The following is a 24,314-nucleotide window of genomic DNA, read 5'->3' on the forward strand; positions in this document are numbered from 1 at the left end:
CGACAGGTGCTATATAAATAAAGTTTTATTTTTATTATAATAAAATGTTCGTACACATGGGGTCAACCATGCGTAAAAGTGTGCACAGTCTCCCGTCAAGTTTGTTTTCATAGATCCAAACGTTTGCGTGAGAAGTGACGTACGAACAAATCCGAACTGAAAGATGCTACGGTTTAAACGAGGCCGCGGATCTGAGACGATAAACGGATTAAACAACGATCAGGTTTCACGTCGTCCTGAGACAAATCTCAAACTTCAGCAACGACGAGAAGATACATTTAATCCTGATTGTTTTATACATTATCAACGTATCCATGACATGTTGTAATATGTTTTGGTAAATTTTGTCACGTCCAATAAAAATTTTGTTTGGTGAAATATGGTAACAGATTCTGAATCCAGAGATAAAAACACAGTGAGTCAGAAAGAATGAGCCTGTTTATTAGCCCTCGTGTTAATCATCATCATCATCATCATCATCATCCTTCCTCCTCTTCCTCGGCCATCGACATCTTGTGGCTCGGGTTCATACACAACTCTAACTGTCAATAGAATCTAATAGAAAAATCTGCAGGTTACAGTTTGGACGTGAGTCCATTAGAAAAACAACAGAAACCATGAAACCAAAAAGCTCCCGTCACCCTTGAGGACGAGGGTTGGGACTAGGAAGATCTAGACTGGAGTGGACGTGTGACATGGTGTCCAGTCGTGGTTCCGGGACACCGGGCGGCGTGGTGCGACCACGATGACGAGCCTGGAACCAGGTGTGGACACCAGGCCTCCGTCCAGTCCAGAGTTTTCTTTTACAACTTCTCGGGGATTGAAACCCCGTCACTACAGCTCTCCGAGTCTCTGAGCCACCACGCCACCACGCCGTGGGACCACACGCCTGCGAGGACAATACTCAGCTCGCGTCGCTCTTGTAATCACGAGGTCTGATTACAGGCGTGTTGAAAAAGATGAAATCCCACAACTTGTGAACGTGGTGACGTCCGGACAGAGACAGACGAGGGGACAGGGACAGTTAGCCTAGCAGTCTTGAGAATATAACACTCAGCTTCTCTTTGCAAATCGTTAGACACAACATGTGAATTAAACAATATCATTTTTAAACAAAGTACATTTTGTACTGAGAGCATCCGCCAGAGTGGAAATTTACACAAACCATATCATCTTATTGACAAACTGAATATTCAAAAGTGGATTAACAGATTTAAATAGAAACCTGTACAGGAGAACTAATTATTATCATCGTCATTATTATTATCATCATCGTCACACATACAAGAAGCAGAACCACGGATTCAATATTCAACTCAACAGCCAGATCTCCCTCGACCTCAGGCAAACCTCTCTGTGGTCCGACACCAGCAAACAAACGCACAACACACACACACAGCCGAGGCTACAAAGACGACTCACAATCACCTCCGAGCATCAAACTAACTACACATCCTGAATTCTTGATGGAAGTGGCTTCAAAACAGTTCGTACAAGAAAAGAAAGCCACAAAAAACGTCTAAGGAAAGAAAATGTGTTTGAGAAGCATAATCCAGTCTTAACATGCACACAACATGTAACTAACACGCACAATGTTCATTTAACGCAAACACACACTGTACAGTTAAGGCTGCAATAAAACTTCTGCAGAGATACACAATCATATCTCTGTGATAGTTATGAAAAGAAGTCGACTCACAAATCTTTACAATATAAACGTGTTGAAAAAGAGAATTTGTGTCGGGGTCAAAAAGGAAAAGACAAAAATACTTTTCAGTTCGTACAAATACAGTCGGGCTGCAACTGTTTGATATTTTATCAGTGAAATTATCATTATTACGATGTAAAAAAAAAAATCTATATTGCCTAAAGTACAAGGTGACGTCTGCAAATGACTCGTTTATCTGATAAATTGTCCAAAACTCAAATCTTGAGTTTACGATGACAAAAGAAATAGAAAATATTCACATTATGAAGTTGAAACCAGGGAATAGAAAAGCTTCTTTATAAAAATCCATCAAAACAACTGCTGGTTACTTTTCTGTTGGTCGACTAATAAACGCAGCTGTAAAAAAATCGACTGTTTCTAAAATGACACGAGCGAGTTTACGAAGTATTATCCAGCTTTAACAGACGCAAACAACTTAAGCCAACATGTTTACGCAACACTCCATTTAGCTAACAGACACTTAGCATTATCAAACAGTTTTACTAAAGTGCTTAGTTTCATTAGGCTACGCTCTCCGTTCAGCTAACAAATATTTACACCACGTCGGCAGATTCGGAGAATTTATGAGCGCTGACGCATTGTTCAAAAATCATACGCTCGTTTGCTAGCATGTAGCTAAACCAGCTAGATAAATATTAATCCTAAATTTGTTGTATTAAATCTTTCTATATTGTTTTTGGAAGTTTGACAAGTAAAATAAAAGTGTGTAGCTTCTTTTATATGTTTTAGTGAATATATTTGGATTTTAATACCAGCAAAGATTCTTTGGAGCCATGTTCTCTGGTCCGTTAATACTGGTTTCAAGTACATTCAGAGACGTTCGCAGATCGCTCTGTAGTTTCAGGAGAACTGATGTGAAGATTCAATTTAGTGTATTCTTTAACTTTGTTTTGGGAATTTTAGTTAGCGAGTAAAATGTGATGAAAACAGTGTGTAGCGTTTTTATAATGAACGTAGAGCTCATATCAATTAGCTGATGGATAGAAAACTATTGTGATAATCGATTTATCTTTTTACTTTTGTTTGGATACTTGCAGCTTCATAAATGTGAAAATTTAACATTTTCTTTGTGTGACAGTGAACAAAACAATCTGAGGGACCCACGAGACATTTCTAGAAACCGTTCAGGCTTTTTTACAAGTTTCTGCTCAGCAGATCAATGATAATGAAAATAAGTGGCAGTTCTGTTAATTACAGGCTGCTGATGTTCGAATGTTCCGTCCATGTGATGTTGTGACTAAGCCACGAAGGAAAAGTTAACTGTTAGCGATTAGCTAACATCCCAGTTCAGCTACCAAAAACAAAACGTGTTCAGTAGAAAATACCAACTGTTAACGTAAAAAGCTCCGCTAACACACACCGTTAGGACAGTTTCACTAAGAGACGTTTTCCGTCAACGTGCATCCGTCAACAGTTTAACCACCATTTATTCTGCTAACACACGAGACAGCTAACGGAGACAGTTCAACCACCACATTCTTCTAGATAACACACAAATGAGGTAACACATGCATTTTTGCTACCAAACATTGTTCAGCTAACGCGCTCGCTCAACTTATACATCGCTAACCCAAATCACTAAAGTAGAAATGCAGAACGAAGTTTCGACAACAATAATAAAGTTTCACTCTGTAAGAAAATAGTGTTTTTCCCGCTTTTTAAAAGTCGCGGCGGGGAAACGTGGTGTCTGCTGGAGGTTACGTCCTGTGGAGGACACAAAGTGTTTGACCACAGAGAGATCTGGCTTTAGACAACGCAATATAAATCGTCATTTATTCATCATTACATCATAAAAACTAAAGAATCACTATAGAGATACAGGAATAAGAACTATCATCAAACCAAAAAGAAAACACGTCATTGCACCTCCAAGATGGCGACTGAACAGGTAAAATTAGATTGCGAACAAACAGACCCAGCGAGCACAAATTTAGTACAAAAAACAGTTTCGTCTCTGACTGTAAAACGTTACATTTCCATCCGACGCTATTAAAATATTTCTATGCCAAAATAAAAAAAATAACTGAGAGTCAAAACACACAATCTGACGCATGCTTTAAAACATCATGAACAAAATAATAATAATATATCTGATTTTCTTACTCAAGACTGCTAAGCCTTATACCGTTTTCTTATTGGAAAATAAAACTAGAGAAAATATAGATTATACTGGATTTTTTTTGTTCAAAGCCACACTGATACATCTTTAAGTTCAAGTTTGATAAAAAACAAAAAGAAAAACCAGGTCTACACTGGAGAGACCAGAGGCTCGTCCAAAAAAATCTGCCCGACAAAATATCAACTTTGTAAGGTTAAAAAACAGAAAGAAAAGAGTTCGTGATTTTTCAGTTAATCCTTAGTTTTTCTCTACAAAAGGAAGGAGGAAGCGGCGGAGCGTTGCTAGGAAACCCCGATTTCGGTTGCCATCGACGACGATCCAAGACCTGCACCAGTGAGGGAGGAGCCTCTAGTGATCCTGAAGAGACAGGAAATGACATTGTCAGCCAGAAAAATACTTTTTTGCTATTACACGAGCCGTGCCCACGTCCAGGGGTCGCATCCTTCAAGGTCACAGCGCGACTCGGCTGTTCCGTTCCGAAGACTCCTTCTAATGCGGCTGAGAAATCGACCTTTCACCTCGGAGCAACACAGGAACCAACGGGTGGATCCTTCGTGGGTCAACCCAAGATTCATTGAGTGCCGGTGACGAATCGCTTTTCAAAAAGAAAATGGAGGCAAACGCCAAAGACGAAAGATTTCTAAATGCATCAGGTTTCAACTCAGTTGAACAGCTAACAAAACAAAGGTTAAAATCTCAAGTGTCTTACAACCTCAATTATTTGCTAAAAATACTTACGTGACATTAGTGATCTTAGCTAGAGCTTTGTGGGCGGAGGAGGTGCAGGAAGTTAACGACGCTACAGTAAAGACGTAACGAGCCGGTGACAGAAAGACGAAATCTATCGTAGACCAGACGTCTAGTTCTGTTGGCTTTCCGTCATCTATGCAAACATGTCCTCCGAAGGAGGCTGCCGCTGAATTAGGAAAACCAGTGGTGACAATAAGCTCGAGAATTATTCACTGAGAACATTCATATACTGACATTTATTACATTGAGAATAAGCAGATTCTATTTTTCTGGTCTAGGTTGGAAAATGTGGCGTGAATATCCGAAGATGAGACTAACGAGTTTTCGGTCTGTTGATGTTTTGGTTCAACATGCAGGAGGTTTTCAGCTCATACAAAAAAAGAGCTAATATTAGTTATTAAATTTAATAGTGTTTAAATAAAGTGAATTCCAACACAAAGCTTCAGGGACATAAAGGGAGCAGGAGCAGGATCCTGATTGGTTTCCTGTGTCTTACCTGTATCTGGGCAGGGTTCCACAGGTAGGGCTGCTGTCTGTAGTATTCTGCTAACGCTGCAGTGTAATCTGGCACTGAACTCTGCTGAGACGACTGACCTGCAGGACAACACATGGTCACGTTTATCAGACTGGTTTTAAGCTTGAAGACGACATATGAACTTTCACGTCCACATTAGTTCATGTGGTGTTTGTGTCCAGTGTTATTTCTGGGTTTGGTCTCCACCTCCTGATGGAAACATCAACTCCTAAAACTGCTAAATGCTAAACTATGTTCATCAGCTGCTCGTGAACAGAGGCTTGTGAGGAGCATGTGAGGAGCATGTGAGGAACATGTGGAGAGGAGCATGTGAGGAGCATGTGAGGAGCATGTGAGGAGCATGTGAGGAGCATGTGAGGAGCATGTGAGGAGCATGTGAGGAGCATGTGAGGAGCATGTCAGGAACATGTCAGGAACATGTCAGGAGCATGTGAGGAGCATGTGAGGAACATGTCAGGAACATGTCAGGAGCATGTGAGGAGCATGTGAGGAGCATGTGAGGAGCATGTGAGGAACATGTCTGTGGTTCTGTTCATGTTTGAAAACAGCTTCAATGTGAGGATTCAGCTGCTGACTCATCATCAGTCTCCTCATCGTTAAAGCCGGTTTTCATTTGATGGTTTTAATATTTAATATTTTGTGTTGAAGAAGCTGTTCTCCTTTAGTTTATCATCCACCTTCTCTCAGCCGTGGTTTATGTTCTCTATGGTTTGTTAAGAGACAGAAGGTCAGTTGTGTGTCGTACTCTGTTTCTTGTAGTAGTCCTCCCAGGCCTTACTGTAGTCGGTCATCAGGCTCTGGGGCTGGTTCTGCTGACCTACAAACACACAAACACACAAACACAGTCAGTGTGACACTGCAACACTCGCTGCTTTCAGCCTTTCAATATGATTTACCCCGTTAAAAAGTAACAAAACTTTGAATCACAGGTGAGTTTTATTGACAAAATGATGACTGAGGGTTACGGACGCCAACACTCAACAAAGCGATCCACAAGGCCAGTGGCGCTGTGGGGGTGGAGCTGGACTCTGACGGAGACAGGAGGATGCTGTCTAAGTTACATGACATCCTGGACAATGTCTCCCACCCCCCCCCATGACGTGCTGGTCAAACACAGGAGCACGTTCAGTGCAGGACTCACGAGACGCACCACAGGAAGTCCTTCCTGCCTGAGGCCATCCAACTACACAACTCCTCCCTCTGAGCGTCGGACACTCTGAGGGTCTGACTCATTACAATGCCACCAATATCTGACATATCCATGCTTGCACTAAATACTCAATGTACAGAACGCACATATTGTATATATTCCATATTTTATTTTAATATTCAATTGTAACAAACACAATTTCCCCCTGGGATCAACACAGTATTTCTGATTCTGAAACTTCAGCCAGTTAAATAATACTACATCGATAATGCCATTCAAAGACCTGATGAGTAGAATATAGAAGTCTGTTGTTTCGTGCTCACAGCGTACTTGATCTTAAATATGTACAAAATGGTTCCTTTCTCCATAATTACACAACTCAAGAAGAAATAACAAGACTTGCAGGTGAAAGTTTTTGTCTTTCGTTCATTTAGAATTGAAATGTGAACGTCAGTCCCTCAAGGCTGGAACTTTGGTCAAAATCCAAAAGGTTCTTTTGCTTTAGACTTTAATTTTAAACCCACACTGTGACCTTGACCTTTGACCCCCCCCTCCCCTCCACAGACACACTGATCAGAACCTGTGAATCCTTCAACCTTCTCCAGACACCTGGAGTGAAACTACTTCAGCAACACTTAGAAATACACTTTTCTTTTGTGTGTGTGTGTTACCAGGGTCTTGTTGTCCAGGGTTCTGCCAGCTCGTCTGGTAGGTGTTTCCCCAAACTCCAGTCAGGAAGGTCTGACCACTGCCACAGCTGCACACAGACACACAACAGGTCCGATTCAGTTCAGACTGGAAAATCAGTTGAGCTCAGTTTAATCTGGATCTGGTTTGAAGAGTGATGCTAAGGTTAGCAGTGCTAGCAGCAGCAGACTACTAACGTCTACGTGAGTGTGAGTGTGAGTGTGTGTGTGTGTGTCTTACTTCTGGTGTGTAGCGGGGCCCTGGGTGAAAGGACTGAAGCCAAAACCCCCATTGCTCATGATACCTGAACCCTGGAGGAGAGAGAGTTTATGTCAATTTATATCACATTAAATATATCACTTCACTCATATATATATATATATATATTAATTCACTGACATCTGTTTTATAGGTGATTAGGAATCAAACACTGACACTAAACTGTCTCAATGACACGTGAAACTTTAAATGAAAGTAAATCTGGTGGTTTGTTTCACTGGTGTGATCCGCTGTACAAGGTGTGTGTTAGTACAAAGCGGAAGTTGGTGTCATTGTGTCTTTTGTTTACCCCGATCTTGTCGTCTATGAGCTGACGGGCCAGGTCCATCTGCTGGGCGGAGCCTCTGATGGTGAAGACTCGGGCATTGGGGTCGGTGGAGGGGGGGGGGTTCCTCTGAAGCTCCACGTGAGCTCCAGACTGCTGGTTGATACTCTTAATGGTTTCACCTCCTACACACACACACACACACACACACACACACACACACACACACACACACACACACACACACACACACACACACACACACACACACACACACACACACACACACACACACACACACACACACACACACACACACACACACACACACACACACACACACACACGTTCAGTAATTCCACATAATGTAAAGCATTACGGCAACAAAATAAATGTGCTTTTACTTTGGAGAAATTGCTGAACAGGAAGTGATTTTGTGAATATGTTGGACATGACGGATCAGCGCCTGTGTCAGTCTGATATGGTTAAATTATAAATATTATATGATAATTATAAAAACGATCTGTTGGTTTTGACCCAGTTCACTGCTGTAGTTTATCGGAGGACCTAAAAGAAGACAAGCTGCCCTGCCCACTCTGACTGCTGTGTTTGCTCTATCGACAGGCTTTTATACGTTTTCATTAATATTGAACGTATCATGTGTTCAAATCAAACCAAAGTCAACACTGAACTTCACTGGACCTTTAACAACGTGTCAATGTGAAGAAGATGAGACGAACGGCTCTCGAGACACAGACGGACAGAATCAGTAGATAGAAATATACAAGAATATGAACAGACTGCTGCAGGAAGAAAACAGACATTATTAACCTTTGTTAACTAACTTTTCTAATCATTTGACAGCACCTGAGGGTTAAGTTTGATATGTTATGGTGTTCACAGCAGTGGTATCAGCTTTACCAATTTGTGAGGTAAAGAAAAACTAGAATTACAGCACTACAGTTGTAAGCCTCCGTCATCCAGAGCAGTTTCTCTACATATTCCTACATGATCTCACGATCCAGACTCTTATAAGGTCACTGTGACCTTTGACCACTGATCAAAGGTCACAACCTAATCACGTCAATCAGTTCATTCACAGGACAAGATGTTTAATAAGGTCTTTAATAAAACATCTTTAAATGATCAGCTGTTTGACAACACAATCATTATTTCTGACACATTATTCACTAAATAATGAATCAAATAAATATCTGACTCATCAAATATTATTCCACAGAATAATGACTAATAATGTTATACTGTCGTGTTAAATCTAATGTAATCTACTGTCATGTTAAATCTGATATAATCTACTGTCGTCTAATCCTGTTTCTATTTACACCAAATTGTAGTTGTTTTTAAATGAAACATGATTCTGTTTCACGCAGAGCCAGCTGGCCTCATTAAGTGCACGTACACATGCACACACCATATGTTCTAATCTAAACATTGGGTACTTGACATCTTTTTGCATTGCTGCTTTTATTTTGGAAGCTGCTGCTTGATCTCACACGCACGCACGCACGCACTTTTTCAATAAAACAATCCAAATGAATCATGTGAACCTGGTGATTATCGTTGGTTTGAAATGATGAAGAAATGATGAAGACGACAGGTATCGGTCCTGTAAACGGTGAACATTTAAAAACACTTTTACCAAACAGATTGACGACTTGTGTTTCTTTTATCCTGTTGTTTTGTCATGACGCATTATTTTATCTGCCAGCTTTGATTTTAGATTTTTCGTTAGATCGTCTGTTGTCTTGGAGTTCAAAGGACATAGTAATATTTAGCTTCTTGCCTTTGATGTTGTGTTTTCATTTGTCCTCTTTGTAACAGCGGTTTTGAAAGGTGCTGTATAAATTAATACTTAATTTCCACCGGTCAAAAAAACTAACAAAGAAGAAGAAATATATTTTTATAAGCTTCTTTATTCATTAAAAACTGATGTGAAATGATTGTGTTTTATTTGAAAAATCAGTACTTTCAGTTTTCCTGAGTCACCATCTTAGATTTTCTTTATAATTCAAGTAAATAATGTCTTTGTACCAAACAACCAGCAAACAACTTTTTTTATAGCTTTTTTCTTCCTTAGTTTGAGAGACGGAGAATTTAAAAACAGATTTTGTTCATCTTCAGATTGATCATTGTAATTATTGTTATAACTGTAAAATGTTTTCATGCTCTAATGTTCAGAAAACATCACTTTCCATTGAGTGTCCATTGCTGCAGCATAACGTCTGCTCTGATTGGTCAGCGGTCCGCCTCAGCTCTCGCTTTAAATGGCAGAATTAGGGTCCGTATCAGACTAGTTGTGAGCCGTGTATCAGGCCAACGTGGAGGCTGAGAAACACATTTGTCCTCCTACCTTTGCCGATAACCAAGCCACACTTGTCCGCAGGGATGGTGTAGGTCACTTCCTGTAGGGGACCAGGAGAGCCCATAGTCCAGTCACTGCGACCTCTGACCCTCCCGCCCCGCAGGGCCGAGCCAAAGCCATCACGCTCCTACAAGTACGGCAACGATCAAAAATATAATGTTTACACTCAACATCTGTGTGTGTGTGTGTGTGTGTGTGTGTGTGTGTGTGTGTGTGTGTGTGTGTTTACCTGTGCGGTCTGGATGAGCTCATTGATGAGGTGGACAGCGTGCTGACAGCGGTCTGGTTGTCCCATCACCATGGCAACACGCTCCGGACTGATGCCATCATCTAGGAGGACAGACGAAGAGGTCAGAGGTCAACACGCTGTCAGAAACACAGTTTTAATCTAAAGTAAAGCTGAAGGCAGCGAGGGTCGGGTCCTCGCCGTCTGCACACGTCGGGTTGTGCTGCGGTTGTTGGTTGACACAGCTTGGTTTTGTGTTATGTGTTTGCACAGTGCATGAAGGAGTTACATGTCACATCCTGTTGACGTGTACTTGCTGTTGCTAGTAGGAGGGGCTATGATTATGTTGAATTTTGATATAGAAATATATATATCTATATGGTCACGCTAGATCATCAAACATGTCAACTCTTGTGCAGATTGGACAATGTAGTCAAATTAGTGGAACTTCCTGTTTCATGGCGATATGGCCACAGGCTGTTGAAGAAAAACTTACGATTAGCACAACTTTCATAGTCGTGGTTGTTTGTTTGCACTGATCAAATTACAAGTTGATATCATTATTCTGTAGTTCATTAATCAAATAGCAAAAAACAAACAAATTCAACATCGCCAACTTCCTGATCTATTCCAAGACAGTTTTTTGTAAGTCTGGCCATGATACATACGCGTACCGATTTTCATATATTCATAAATTTCCCTCGGGATCAATAAAGTATCCATCGATCCAACCATCTATGTTGGTGAAATGTGCCGCTGGGACTGCTTCATTGAAATTTCTTAGGGGGCGCTATGGGGCCATTTTGACACCATCAACTGTAAAAAAAAAGAAATACACATGGACATTCGCTGTGTCTCCTGCTCTAAACTGGATTACGCTTAATTAAACAGACCTGCTTTAGTCTGGATTAAACTGGTGTAAACTGGATTACACTGGTGTAAACAGACCTGCTTTAAACTGGATTCGAACTCCTGCATCATTCTGGATTTTCTTGATCATTTCTCCATTTCTGCCGATCACAATTCCAACAGCAAACCTGGGAACTGGAACCTGAAAGAACACAGAGGACGAATCTGTTAATATGAAGCTACAGGAGACTGTTGTTTGTTTGTGTGTTTGTGTGTGTGTGTGTGTGTGTGTGTCGTACGTCCAGGTTGGTTCCTCCCAGTCGAGCGCTGAAGTCATTGCCCTGACCTGAAATCTCCGTCCTTCCTGATCACCTCCAACACCAACTCCCTCGCCGCCTGAGGAACGAGACAGGATGAGTCATGTCAGTCTTGTGTGTGTGTGTGTGTGTGTGTGTGTGTGTGTGTGTGTGTGTGTGTGTGTGTGTGTGTGTGTGTGTGTGTGTGTGTGTGTGGACACTGATACTGCGACTTGTGGGTTTGGATGAATTTATTGCAACAGGATGGAAGAAAAGAGAGACGACAGCATCTCGATCTCTGGGTGAAACTGACACAGCTGCTGCAAAAAGACGATTGACTCACCAGAACCAGAGAAACCAGAAGAACTGGGAGTGGTTTAAGAAATTATTAAATGGGTCACATATCAAATACCTTACTCATAGCATCATTATGAATTTGCATGTATAATTTTGGGAGTAGATGTTTATGTGATCTAGTAGAAATTAATCTTCAGTTAAAATAGAGAATAGTGACTCTAGTGCATTCAACTGAGAGGATTTTAGATTGAAGAATTATTATTGTGTGCCAAGTAAGAGGTTGTATTTTTAATTAAACTGGTTACATTACATAAATAACTTGTTTTTAAAGAATTTATAGTGTTCTAGAATTTGTGTCCTGATTTGAAATGACATATTCTACTCTCTGTGGCATACGCATTAAACCGTGAGCGCGATTTACTCTGAATTGTCGTGTGCAGTAACGAGGAGGCCTCTCCCTGACTCCATGTGGTTGAACTGATAAGCAGGTCCACCGTGACTGTGCATTAACTGATTATACAGCTTCTCTAGAAATAATGCAAGAATTCTGATCTGTTGTAGTTTGTTGCGTCGCAGTTTCAGTCTCTTCTTGTGTCTCTCACAGCCGATTATATCTACCACTGTCGGTCGCTTCCAGTGCAAGTAGGAAATGTCGGCCTCCACTCTCACTTTACCCGACTTTGTTAGGGGGCGTGTCAGACACGTACGCCATGGGGCTAGTCTGACACGCCCCCTTCACAAATGAAAACAGTGCGTCGTCCGGACTAGTGACGAGGCGTCCTCACAAGTTTAGACAAACATGTGCGTACCTGCACTTTGTACGGGTCTCCAGAGATACGAAGAGGTTTGTCGGCTCCTGTCGGCATCGGACCGTCCTGGATCATCATCATCTTTACTCCCGCTCGCTCCTGTACACACACAGACACACACAGCGTCAGAGATGTTAAAGGGACGGACACGTCGGCGGGCGTTGCTGCGTTCCAGCAAACTCTACCTGCAGCTGTTTGATGGTGTCTCCTCCTCGGCCAATCACCAGCCCCACCTTACTCGCCGGGATCAGCATCTCCTGCACAGAGGCCCCGCCCTCCCCTTCGCCATGGAAACCTGGACCGTTTCTACAGCGGTCCACGATCTGGATCAGCAGCCGCTTTGCCTGCCTATGAACAAACACACACACAGTTGAGAAGCAGGTGGCGGTGAGGAGGAGGTGTTCTGAAATGAGGAGGAGTAGAAACTCACTCGATGCTCTCTGGAGTTCCAGTCAGAGAACACGGCCGCTCCATCAGACCTCCACTGTCTGCACACACACAAGCACACACACACACAAACACACAAACACACACACACACACGGTGAGTCACAGTTCACCAGCAGCAATTTTTTTTAACCAATCAGAAAAGAGAAGCAGTTGTTTATTTCAACCTAATGACAAACAAACAAACTTTTCCTTTTACATGTTTGAAAAAAAAAAAAAGAATATCAGAATTGTGCAAACGTTTTAGACAATTTTAAATGATTAGTGTCATCTACATCGTCAGCCTCATCAGGAGGTGTCTGATTGGACGAATGCGTCCTTCCATCCCAGAACAACGGAGGTTCCACTGGGTGGATCCTTGGGCCCAAACTATCCCAGGAGGACCAACCGTTTTTCAATGAGGTGATGACACCAGCAACCGACAAGATGTATACTATCAGTCTTCAACTCACTTTACTTCAGGGTCTGAAACTTTTGCACAGGACTGGACAAGTTCACTCTTCAGCAGCAATAACAGAATAAACCACAGAGGCATTAGAAATGTTTTATTGTGGAGGGGAAGAACAGGAAGTCGACAGTCCGTCAGTCTTACCAGCGGCGATCTGGATCTTGCAGCCGGACTCCAACTGGATCCTGGTGATTTGTTCTCCTCCTCTACCAATAACTAGAGGAGGAGGAAAAACTAATGTTATCACCTTCACATGTTCCTGTAACAAGCAGCATGACTGAGGGACAACTCTATTTCAGGTGAAAAGGTTCTACCTCAGGGGACAAGGTTCTACCTAGGGGAAAGGTTCTACCTCAGGGGACAAGGTTCTACACCTCAGGGGGCAAGGTTCTACACCTCAGGGGACAAGGTTCTACACCTCAGGGGGAAAGGTTCTACACCTCAGGGGACAAGGTTCTACACCTCAGGGGACAAGGTTCTACACCTCAGGGGACAAGGTTCTACACCTCAGGGGACAAGGTTCTACACCTCAGGGGACAAGGTTCTACACCTCAGGGGAAAGGTTCTACACCTCAGGGGACAAGGTTCTACACCTCAGGGGACAAGGTTCTACACCTCAGGGGACAAGGTTCTACACCTCAGGGGAAAGGTTCTACACCTCAGGGAAAGGTTCTACACCTCAGGGGACAAGGTTCTACACCTCAGGGGACAAGGTTCTACACCTCAGGGGAAAGGTTCTACACCTCAGGGGGAAAGGTTCTACACCTCAGGGGGAAAGGTTCTACACCTCAGGGGGAAAGGTTCTACACCTCAGGGGGAAAGGTTCTACACCTCAGGGGGAAAGGTTCTACACCTCAGGGGGAAAGGTTCTACACCTCAGGGGGAAAGGTTCTACCTCAGGGGGAAAGGTTCTACCTCAGGGGGAAAGGTTCTACCTCAGGGGGAAAGGTTTAAGATTACGTGAAAAGGTTTTGACTTCAAAAAAAGGATTTAGGGTTAATTAATAATCAGATTGAAGGTTCTACTTGAGCAAGTACATCAGACTAATTAAAAAAAGGTTCAGGTTGTTTAAATCCATCTAAAATAGCTTTGCAGTCAATAAGATATTATTGTGTTTATGATAGTGTATTAAAGCATGTGTCAGACTGTTTGTTTACTCTATTTAGTTATGCTTAGAAATAGATTGATAGCGTCGGAAGGAAATATAAAGTTTTACAGTCAGCGACAAAAATTTGTTTGTACTAAATTTGTAAAGATTTTTGCAGCTTTGACTTGTACAGTGTGTGTGTGTGTTTGCATTAACTGAATCAACATTGTGTGCGTTAGTTACATGTTGTGTGCACGTTAAGACTGGATCATGCTGCTTGCACATACACCTTGTTTTCTGTTTCTTTCTTGTACGAAATGTTTCAAACCCAATATTTGGGATCAATATGATATTGATGAATTGTTGTATAATTTTAATTCATAACACAATTTCAGTTTCAAATGTTCAGCTCCCTTCAAACCTGCAATCTGATTGGACGAGGAAGCCCTCAATACACCTGACCAGCAGGTGTCTGAAAGGTCAGAGGTCATACTCACTGAAACCCACCATCCTGTCAGGGACCTTGTAATCCTCTGTGATTACCCTGCTGCAACACAAACACACACACACGTCAACAACCAGGTCACTCTGAAAAGACAACACTGTGTGTGTCAATAAGTGATTATGTTGATGCAGACTGAAGGAGGACAGATCTATAACACTTATCCACACACACACGCACACACGCACACGCACGCACACGCACGCCATTATCTGTGCAGCCCTGCGTTGTGTGTGAGATCGATACGACCTGCTGCTCGTACCTTTGGTGCCCCATGGCAGCGAGCTGGTTACCTACTGAGAGACAGAGACATGATGAAGCAGATTAAAACTCGTCTGTGTAGAAAATCCGGACGTTGAAGTGATGGGCGGTTATCAAGGTTTCAGGAGCCTGGAGTGACACCAGTCTGGCTTTGGAACGTGCTTCGCTGGTTGTTCACACGCTGGTTTGGCCCGAGTGGCCTCATATTCACAGACAGATGTTTTTTAGGTAGTAAACACTTATTATCACGACACGGCTACAAAGCTACATAAGAGTGTGGATACCTGACCCCAACCCATGGCCAGATTCTGATTTAATGTTTGATATATATTTGGGTTTCATCACGTTGGCTGACCTGATGTTTTTATAGCAGCTTCAGACCTGAGCTCCTCAGTTCTCTGGATCTTCTCTGGAGGATCAGACTCAGTTTCTCTTCTCCTCCTGAGCTCCTGTATAAAGTCTAGATCCAGGAGCAGTGTGAACACAGCAGAGGATCCTCCACTGATTCACTGAGTGAGTGGGGGGGGGGGAGCTTCTAACACGGGACACAAACATGAAGAAACTAAAACAAACCTCACAGACGAAGATGTGAAGAGAGTTTGTGGTGATCCGAGCTGAAGGTGTCAGGTGATGTCAACATGATCACATGACCTCTGCAGCAGAGGTAACACGTCACTTCCTGTCTCTGTCTGCTGCACCCGGCTGCCCCCCCCCCCTCTCACCTGAACCATGAGGAGGATCTGATGCTGTGAACGAGTCTGTGCAGAAAACCTGCTGCTGTGTTGTTCAGCTGTGAAACACAAACTCTGGAGAAGCTCTGGAGACGAGTCTCTGGATTTGACCTGGAGCTCAGGTCTGAAAACTGCTTATGATGGACACGTGGAAGGTTTTAGATCAGGTGGAGTTTTCTGAATCAGATTACACGTCGTACATCACATTACAACGTTTTAGCTTTTGTTTTAGCGCAGGTTACAGGTTCTTGGTCCTGTGGGAGTTTTCGTTCAGGTGGAATATTGTAGGTCAGGTAAAAAGACAAAGTGAAAATGTCCTGTTGGTTAAGTTGTGATCCTCACCTCCGTCCTCTCCTGGTCGTTTCTGTCCAGGGTAGTACAGCGAGGGCTCAACACTTCCTGAGGAGCTGTTGAGGTGGGACATGGCTTCTCCGCCCATTTTACCCACCATCTGAAACACAGAGGAAACAGCTGTAACACCTGGATGTTAGAGACCACTTGTGTTTTCATTTAAAACTTAATCCACCTCTGTCCACACTAACTCATCTGAAGACACACGTCACATGACCATTCACATACACTGGTCATGTGATGTAGACAGGAAGTAGATGGTTTACCCTATAGTTGGGTGCTTAGTTACAGAAGGGATTTCTTTTCTTATGACGAGAATCTGCATCATCGTTTACTAAAGTCTCAGTTTCTGTTCGCCCTGACAATCTTCATCACGCACTTTCCTCACCATAAACACACAAGTGCTTTGACTTTATCTCACAATGCTTTGACTGACGCTCGCTGTCCACCATATCTATAGCGCAACGCAAAAGAAACGTCATTTCTGGCTCCAGGGACCGGATGTTGCATCAGGCTAAACCTAGCGATAAAAGTGCTAACCCTAACTAGGGTGTGAGGGACCGCGGTCATGTGATGCCTGCCTCGGGACTGAGGTCCACTAGGGTCCATTACAGTATCAGTGTCACTGTCAGTAACTTTCTGCTCCTCTGTGTCTCTGTCATTCACGCTGCGCCAACCAGATGATCAGTGTCAATATTGTGGCGACAAACAAATCAGCGTTTAAACTGAAGCGAGTCAGAGAGGCGGTAATATGCTGACACTCTGAACCTAGAAGCCTTACTGCTTACTTTACATGTAGTAAATTGTGGCCGGTATCAGACTCCAAAGTGAAGTGGTCACGGCCCTGATGTGACCCGCATGCACAGAAGAAGAGCAAGACGTAACCCGCAGCACTTTGTGCACGGAAGGAAAAGTCGGTCATAGACACAGAGGCCACAGATGTGAGCGCTTTCAGTTGAATTTTTCTCTTGATACTTTCAAACAGCTGGTTACGATACGACCCCTCAAGTTTTGCATGTACAGACGTGTCACCCCAAATACTTAGGAGGCCTAAAACCTCCCTGTCCCTCCACTGATGACCTCCGCCACAGCTCCCGCCCTTTCTCCTGCGCTACATTATGAGGAATGTTGATCTAGAGCAGCGATCACCAACCTTTTCGAGCCCAAGATCACTTTTTAATTCTACCACCAGGATATCTCCCAAGAAACCCACTTAGGGTCATATTTATTACTTTTTGCAATTTCTGTAAAGGCTGAATGTACGATCATAAATAAACACAAAGAAAGGCAGTTGTGCAACTTTATCTATTCAATGCACTAAATTCACATTAATATCAATTCATATTTACAGCATCTGTTCAGTGCACAATATTTAGCTTCAGTTCCACAACATGTTCTGCAGAGGAGCTGCTGCAGCACAATGTGTTCAATGGGCTTTGATTTGAATATGGTCATAAATATGATTATTTCCTTGTATGAAAGAAGTCCCTTGTACTCAAATAAATACCAGTACTACACAGTATGAAGCCGTGCGTCTTCCGCTCCTGCAAATATTTCACAATATAATCTCCTTTTTAAACAAAAGATTGGATTCCGTCAACAGAAACGCTGGAGTGCTTTTATTTTGAAACGCACACAGAAAGTGGTTTTAACATTTTAAAATGCATGTTTGTGACATAAGTTCAAAAGATAAATATTCAAACTCAGGTAAAAGATAATTTTCTCTTTTTATTCTTCTGTGAAACACAACGTTTATCTGTCTATGACACAAACGTATTTACAACACTTCCCGAACCCGTTTCAAAGTAAAAGCACTCCAGCGTTTCACTTTCTGAATCCATTCCTTTGATCTCACGGGGCTTTGATTGTTATCGACAGACCGGGAGGTGCTCGTCTTCAGACCGTAGAGTCCTGGTGTTTAGTTTAGTACATGAATCCACTTGTTTCGAAGGCAAAGCAGGAGATAAACCAGCAGCTCCGCCGCCGGTAACCGACACGCTGCCGTGTGAACAACAGACACACAGCTGATCTGCGGCGCGACGCAGACAGTGAGTCCAGAGATCGACAGTGAAGACTGCGAGATCGACCGGTAGATCGCGATCGACGGGTTGGCGACCACTGATCTAGAGTGATGTAAAAGTCGCATTTAATTCCGATACGGGTCACATGACTGTTTAGACTGAGCTCGCATTTCAGTTGGACTAATTTAAAGGTTCAATTCATTTGGTTTGCCAACCGATGAACCTCAGAAGGTTTCTCAGGGAACGTTTAGTTAATTTCCACCAACAGAACAAAACAGTTCTTTACTTTCTGCATTTCAGAAAACACCTCACTGCAGTCGCTCATGTTTTCTCCCACAGCCACTGACATCGTTGGACCAGCAGCACCACGTGGTTTCGTGATTTACGTGTAAATGTGTGGAAGTGGTTCTGGATAAGTTGACGGCACCGAGCTGCTGAATGAAGTTTACTGGAGTCGTTCAGTCCTCTGGTTTTCTGGCAGCGAGTCAGAAACACCGACAGTGTTTTTCACGTTCAGGTTTTTCTCGTCTGTCTATAGACGACAGTCACTGAGTCAACAGCCTGTTGACACCCATTAGCTTTTAGCTGCATGCTGACCTCACCTTGGCTGAAGCGCACACGCCCAGGAAAGTAACCTTGAATATCTCCATGATAAAGAGAAGCAGAGAAAAGAGCCGTAGTAAAACCAGCGCAGATACAAATATACAATACACACTGCTCTCAGTGAACAAACACACACACCTGACAACATGACACAATTACTGCTCTAACAATGACTGACAGTACACGACTGCAGCTTTTATCACATTAAATCTTCAAACCTCATTCACTCAACATCACACGTGAACCTGCAGGGACGTCCTGAGAGTCAAACCAAGCGCTCCTGAACTCCACATGTAACTGTCTCAGCAAACAACCGATCGAGTCACAGCCTCCTGATGTGTGATTAATATTGACATTTGTAAATCAAATATCTTTATGAAAACATTAATCCTATAACACATTTATTAGAGCTGGACTCGTTTATCAGCTGGAGTCTTTCACAGAAATATATGTACCAGTGTTTGTTTGCAGATATAAAAACTTAATTTACAGAATAAAAAATGTCGATTTGTCTATTTTTATATGCGTGTTATATTTGTTAAGATTATGGTTAATTCTGTGTTTTATTCACTGATCTTGACTTCAGTCCTGAAATGATTCAATCGTCATTTCAACCATGAAAAGCTGATATGACCGCGCTGCATAAAAGCTCAATATTATCATTATCAACTTTTTTTCAGAGTTGAAACTATTAGTGGATTAATTTTAAAAAGTCTATTAAAATAATAAAATTTCTCTGTATATGGAATGTTCAGATTTATTGTTGTTCATTTTATGTCTGATTAAAGTGAAACATGAAGACGTCGCGTTCTGTATTTTAAATTCATTATTTAAATCTTTGTCACCTTGAAAAAGACGAGGAACTTTTGGGGATGTTTTGATTTTTTTTCTTCAAATAATCCAGATGATATAATGTGGAGTACTGTAGTACTGTAGAGTACTGTGAAGTACTGCGCCTGAAGGTACTGATGCTGCTAGTAATACCATCATGATGTTACCATGGCAACAAATGAAGCTTCATTCATCTTCTCCATTCAAACAGAAAGACTACTACCCCCCCAATTGAGAACACACCGTCAGACGCCGTCTACAAACCAATCAGAGTCAAGTATAGGTAGACTCCGCCCACATAGGTGACGACGACAGGACGTACGTATTTCAGACAAAACTCTTTAGTCCCTAAACTACAATGTGAAACCAAAAAGATTTTTTTTAGCACCAGTCAGATGTATTGATTATCTAAATAAGTCTTGTGATGGAATATTTTAGCCTCACCTGAGGTTTTCTGTCGGATTATAACTCATAACACAGAAAATAACAACTTTACTAAAGAAAGACCTCAAAGTGAAGTTAAACCAGAGACCAGAATGACGGGACCGACCTGACTAAGAACTGAACCACTGACGTGTTCCTGACGTGTTCTGGAGGTTCTGTATGTGAGAACAAATGTCAGAGGTCCGACTCGTTCACACCAACAGGAACATGTGGGAACATCCAGGCGAGGGGCGGAGCCTGTAGAGCAGCAGGGGCGGAGCCTGTAGAGCAGCAGGGGGCCGGACATGACGTATAAACTCTGCTGTGGAAAGATCAGTGTTGTTGTTTACAGCTCATCCACACCGGCGTCGGCCCTCATCACCAAAAGATCTGGAACCTCCTCGTGTTTCCAAGTTGACGTCTTCGTCTTCTACGTGTACGGCTCCTCTTCTTCATCCTGAGATGTTTGTGTTCTTCCAGTTTCACGTCCGTCACGTGTTAGAAACCTCATCAACACGTCCACTCGCTCACTGTAAACATGATCACATGACCTCTGCAGCAGAGGTAACACGTCACTTCCTGTCTCTGTCTGCTGCACCCGGCTGCCCCCCCTCTCACCTGAACCATGAGGAGGATCTGATGCTGTGAACGAGTCTGTGCAGAAAACCTGCTGCTGAGTTGTTCAGCTGTGAAACACAAACTCTGGAGGAGCTCTGGAGACGAGTCTCTGGACTTTCCCTACAGGTCATGTCTGAAAACAGCTTTACAGAACCTCAGGACAATTAGTTAGGCGTTTGTCGGGGAACCGATTCAGAGACTTTTGAAAATGTCCACACATTTGATCGTGTTTGTTTGCATGAACCAAACTTCAGGCCCAGAGATGAATCCACTCAAACTGGATTCATCTCTGGGCCTGAAGTTTGGTTCATACAAACAGATTTCAGCAGATAGACGGAGCCAGTGTTGGACATGAGCACGCACATACACACAATGTGTGTGTGTGTGTGTGTGTGTGTGTGTGTGTGTGTCTATAGGCGCAGACACACCTCCCTCAGCTGTATATGGTTGTGAAGCTGTTGCATAACGTCAGCCTACTTTCAAACCAACTTACAGTAAACAGCAACCTATAAAGGGGGGGGGGGGTTCAGCTCTCATTTTAGCACTCTCATTATACTTCATAGTGCGCGCCCCCGACTCGACGCACACACACACGGTGCAGGGGGGGTAGTTAGTACAACAGGTTGCCTCCTGCCTCAGTGACACGTGTGGCCAAACTTCTGTCCTGCTCCTACCCCCCCACACACACCACCTCCACTACCGACCACTGCCACCCCCCCCACCCCGGTCCCAGTGCGCTCCCCTCGGGATGACAGCTCCACAAAGTCCCCTAAAGTCCCCCCGGGCCCGTGTCAGGCCGGACAAAGTGCGCTGAACCCGGCCGCGAGTCCAACTTGTGGCCGCTTCCCGAGCTAGTTAGCATGCTAGTGTGTGTGAGTGTTGACGGAGCATAAGTTCGAGCAGCAGCAGCTCAACACGGGAGAATTCGAATAAAAGTGCTTTGGCTCGATCCAAACGACCCGGTTCGGCCCGGAATGTGTGTGTGCCGAGCCCCGCTGGAGTTGTTACCTGCCGGGCCCTCTGTAAAACATCGGCCAGGCCGTCTGCCTTCAGCCCCGGCTGGTTCATCGAGGCCTGTCCCTGCACCAGCTCCGCCATCATAGCGCCACAAGCTAGCCGTTAGCTGTTAGCAGGATTAGCTCGAGCTGCTAGCTGAGCTGAAGCTGCCGTCAGAGAGCGCGTCGAGGAGAGAGGTCTCACTCCGACGGCTTTTTCAGCAACCGCAAAGAAGCAAATAACCCATAATCCTCAGCGGTCATTTTAAAACAGATTGGATGTTCACTGGTTTTTAACCATTAAGCTTCATCAGTTATATTCATGTTCACATCTGGAGAACATCTGTTTATGTCCCTGACAAATGCAAATAACCTACGAATCACAGTTTGTCATCTGCCAGGTTCAGAAGTATGAACTAATTAATTTAACACACGAATGAACTCAGATAAAAGTACAGGAGATTTATCAGTTAAATATACACACAATACCTGAAGTCTTTATCAATGAAGTTTCAATTAATCAATTACTTCATGAACTGAAAATTTATTTGGAACTAGTTTGATGATTCGTGGATTTTCAGTTTTTTTATAGGTTGATGTTTTTCACTATTTCGTGATGTTTTCCTGTGATCGTAAGATTTATTGATAATCAAGAATGAAATCATCTCTAAATCACATTAAAGATTGATTAGGGTGATTTTATTTCTGTTTATATTTGATTTCTTGACTCAACAATGGTTTTGTTCAGTGTTTGTGAAATGTGAACACAAACATCAAACACCATTGATTTCTATTGTAAAGATGTTTAAATTCGAATCATGTGGATTCATTATTTACACTATTATTGTTTCTTTAATTTCTGTCTTCAGGTTGTTGGTTTTAATGTTTTACAGTGTTTCCTTTTCTAACGACAGAGTGAGTCATTTCTTTCGTAGAGGATCTCTGCCGCTGCTCAGCTGTTGGCGATGCTCTGTTTCCGCTTCCGCGTCCAGTCACGTGTTCCAGCCAGCTCCACAGGTGGACGGTTGAGTTTGAAGAGCAGAAGAAGAGTGAGCGGCCTGCGTGACGTCACTGTGACCTTTGACCTCTGTGACCTCGGCATTGATTCTCTTTGTTTAAAAAGTTACAGAAAAATGAATAAAGTTTGGTCAAATCTCACATTATTTATTATTGATTCTCATTCAGTATATATATATATATATATATATATATATATATAGTGAATATGTGTGTGTGAGAGAGAGAGACTAAAATCCCATATGGTCCAACAAACGGAATCCCCATCATTAACAACACACACACACACACACACACACACGCACACAGACACACACACAGACACACGCACACACACACACACACACACACACACACACACACACACACACACACACACACACACACACACGCACACACACACACACGCGCACACACACACACACACACACACACACACACACACACACACACACACACACACACACGCACACACACACACACACACACACACGCACACACACACACACACACACACTCACACACACACACACTCACACACACACACAGACACACACACACCACAGTGGGTCTTTAATGCCACTTAAGGCTGTTAGTGTTTCCTGTTGATGTCCAACAACAGGCTTTTCACAAGCCATCATTTCCCACTCTGCAGACCTCTTTACACACACACACACACACACACACACACACACACACACACACACACACACACACACACGTTTGTATTTGATAGACAAGCGCACACAGTAATGTGTTCATTAAAATTGTCTGAAGATGGCGACATAATGAAAAAGGAACTGAAGAGAATCTGATGTGACTTTCACAGAAGTCTCGTGTCAAACCTGAAGACCAGTGACTGACGACCTGTTTTCATGTTTCCTGTGGTTTGTCTTTCACCTGTGAAGAACACAGCACTATGTGTGTTAGAAACCTCATCAACACGGCCACTCGCTCACTGGGAAGTTTAGCCCCTGTCGGGAAATGACTGCACTTCAGTGTGAAAGCAGCTTTAGAGGTGGAGACGTGGTGGTGGTGTGTTCAGGTGGGCAGGTGTTCTTCAGGAGGATCTGGACATCATGTAGAAGGTTGTACATTGACCCTGTCACACCTGGTTTACCTGATCACCACTTCACCTTACACTTGTTAGTGTCCACTGTCATCACACCTGACTTCACTCGCTCTACATGCAAATAAACACCAACATCATTACCGCTGTGGTAAATGTGGATTACAAAATTCTCACAGATTTAACTTTTCTATCGCAACATAATTCAGAATATCATCCACCTCACACACCTGTCTGTCTGTCTGATCACAGCTGTCTGTCTGTCTGTCTGTCTGATCACAGCTGTCTGTCTGTCTGTCTGTCTGATCACAGCTGTCTGTTCTGTCTGTCTGTCTGTCTGTCTGTCTGTCTGTCTGATCACAGCTGTCTGTCTGTCTGTCTGTCTGTCTGTCTGTCTGTCTGTCTGTCTGTCTGTCTGATCACAGCTGTCTGTCTGTCGTCTGCTGTCTGTCTGTCTGTCTGTCTGATCACAGCTGTCTGTCTGATCACAGCTGTCTGTCTGTCTGTCTGTCTGTCTGTCTGTGCTGTCTGTCTGTC

General features: G+C 43.1%; 1 protein-coding gene across 1 annotated transcript; it reads right to left on the reverse strand.

Annotated features, from left to right (window-relative positions):
- Nucleotides 1-420: 420 nt before the first annotated feature.
- LOC118114699 (far upstream element-binding protein 3) lies at nucleotides 421-21,891 on the reverse strand. Its single transcript, XM_035165279.2, is given in 19 exon segments — nucleotides 421-4,205; nucleotides 5,095-5,192; nucleotides 5,879-5,950; nucleotides 6,955-7,040; nucleotides 7,211-7,281; nucleotides 7,539-7,699; nucleotides 9,886-10,024; nucleotides 10,127-10,227; nucleotides 11,072-11,174; nucleotides 11,272-11,314; nucleotides 11,316-11,368; nucleotides 12,375-12,473; nucleotides 12,560-12,722; nucleotides 12,805-12,862; nucleotides 13,413-13,484; nucleotides 14,853-14,902; nucleotides 15,120-15,153; nucleotides 16,192-16,300; nucleotides 21,705-21,891. Coding segments are annotated over 19 exon segments (1,614 nt in total). The 5' UTR covers nucleotides 21,798-21,891; the 3' UTR covers nucleotides 421-4,196.
- Between the last annotated feature and the right edge of the window lie 2,423 nt (nucleotides 21,892-24,314).

This window comes from Hippoglossus stenolepis, chromosome 9, assembly GCF_022539355.2.
Source record: "Hippoglossus stenolepis isolate QCI-W04-F060 chromosome 9, HSTE1.2, whole genome shotgun sequence".
Lineage (NCBI taxonomy): Eukaryota > Metazoa > Chordata > Actinopteri > Pleuronectiformes > Pleuronectidae > Hippoglossus > Hippoglossus stenolepis.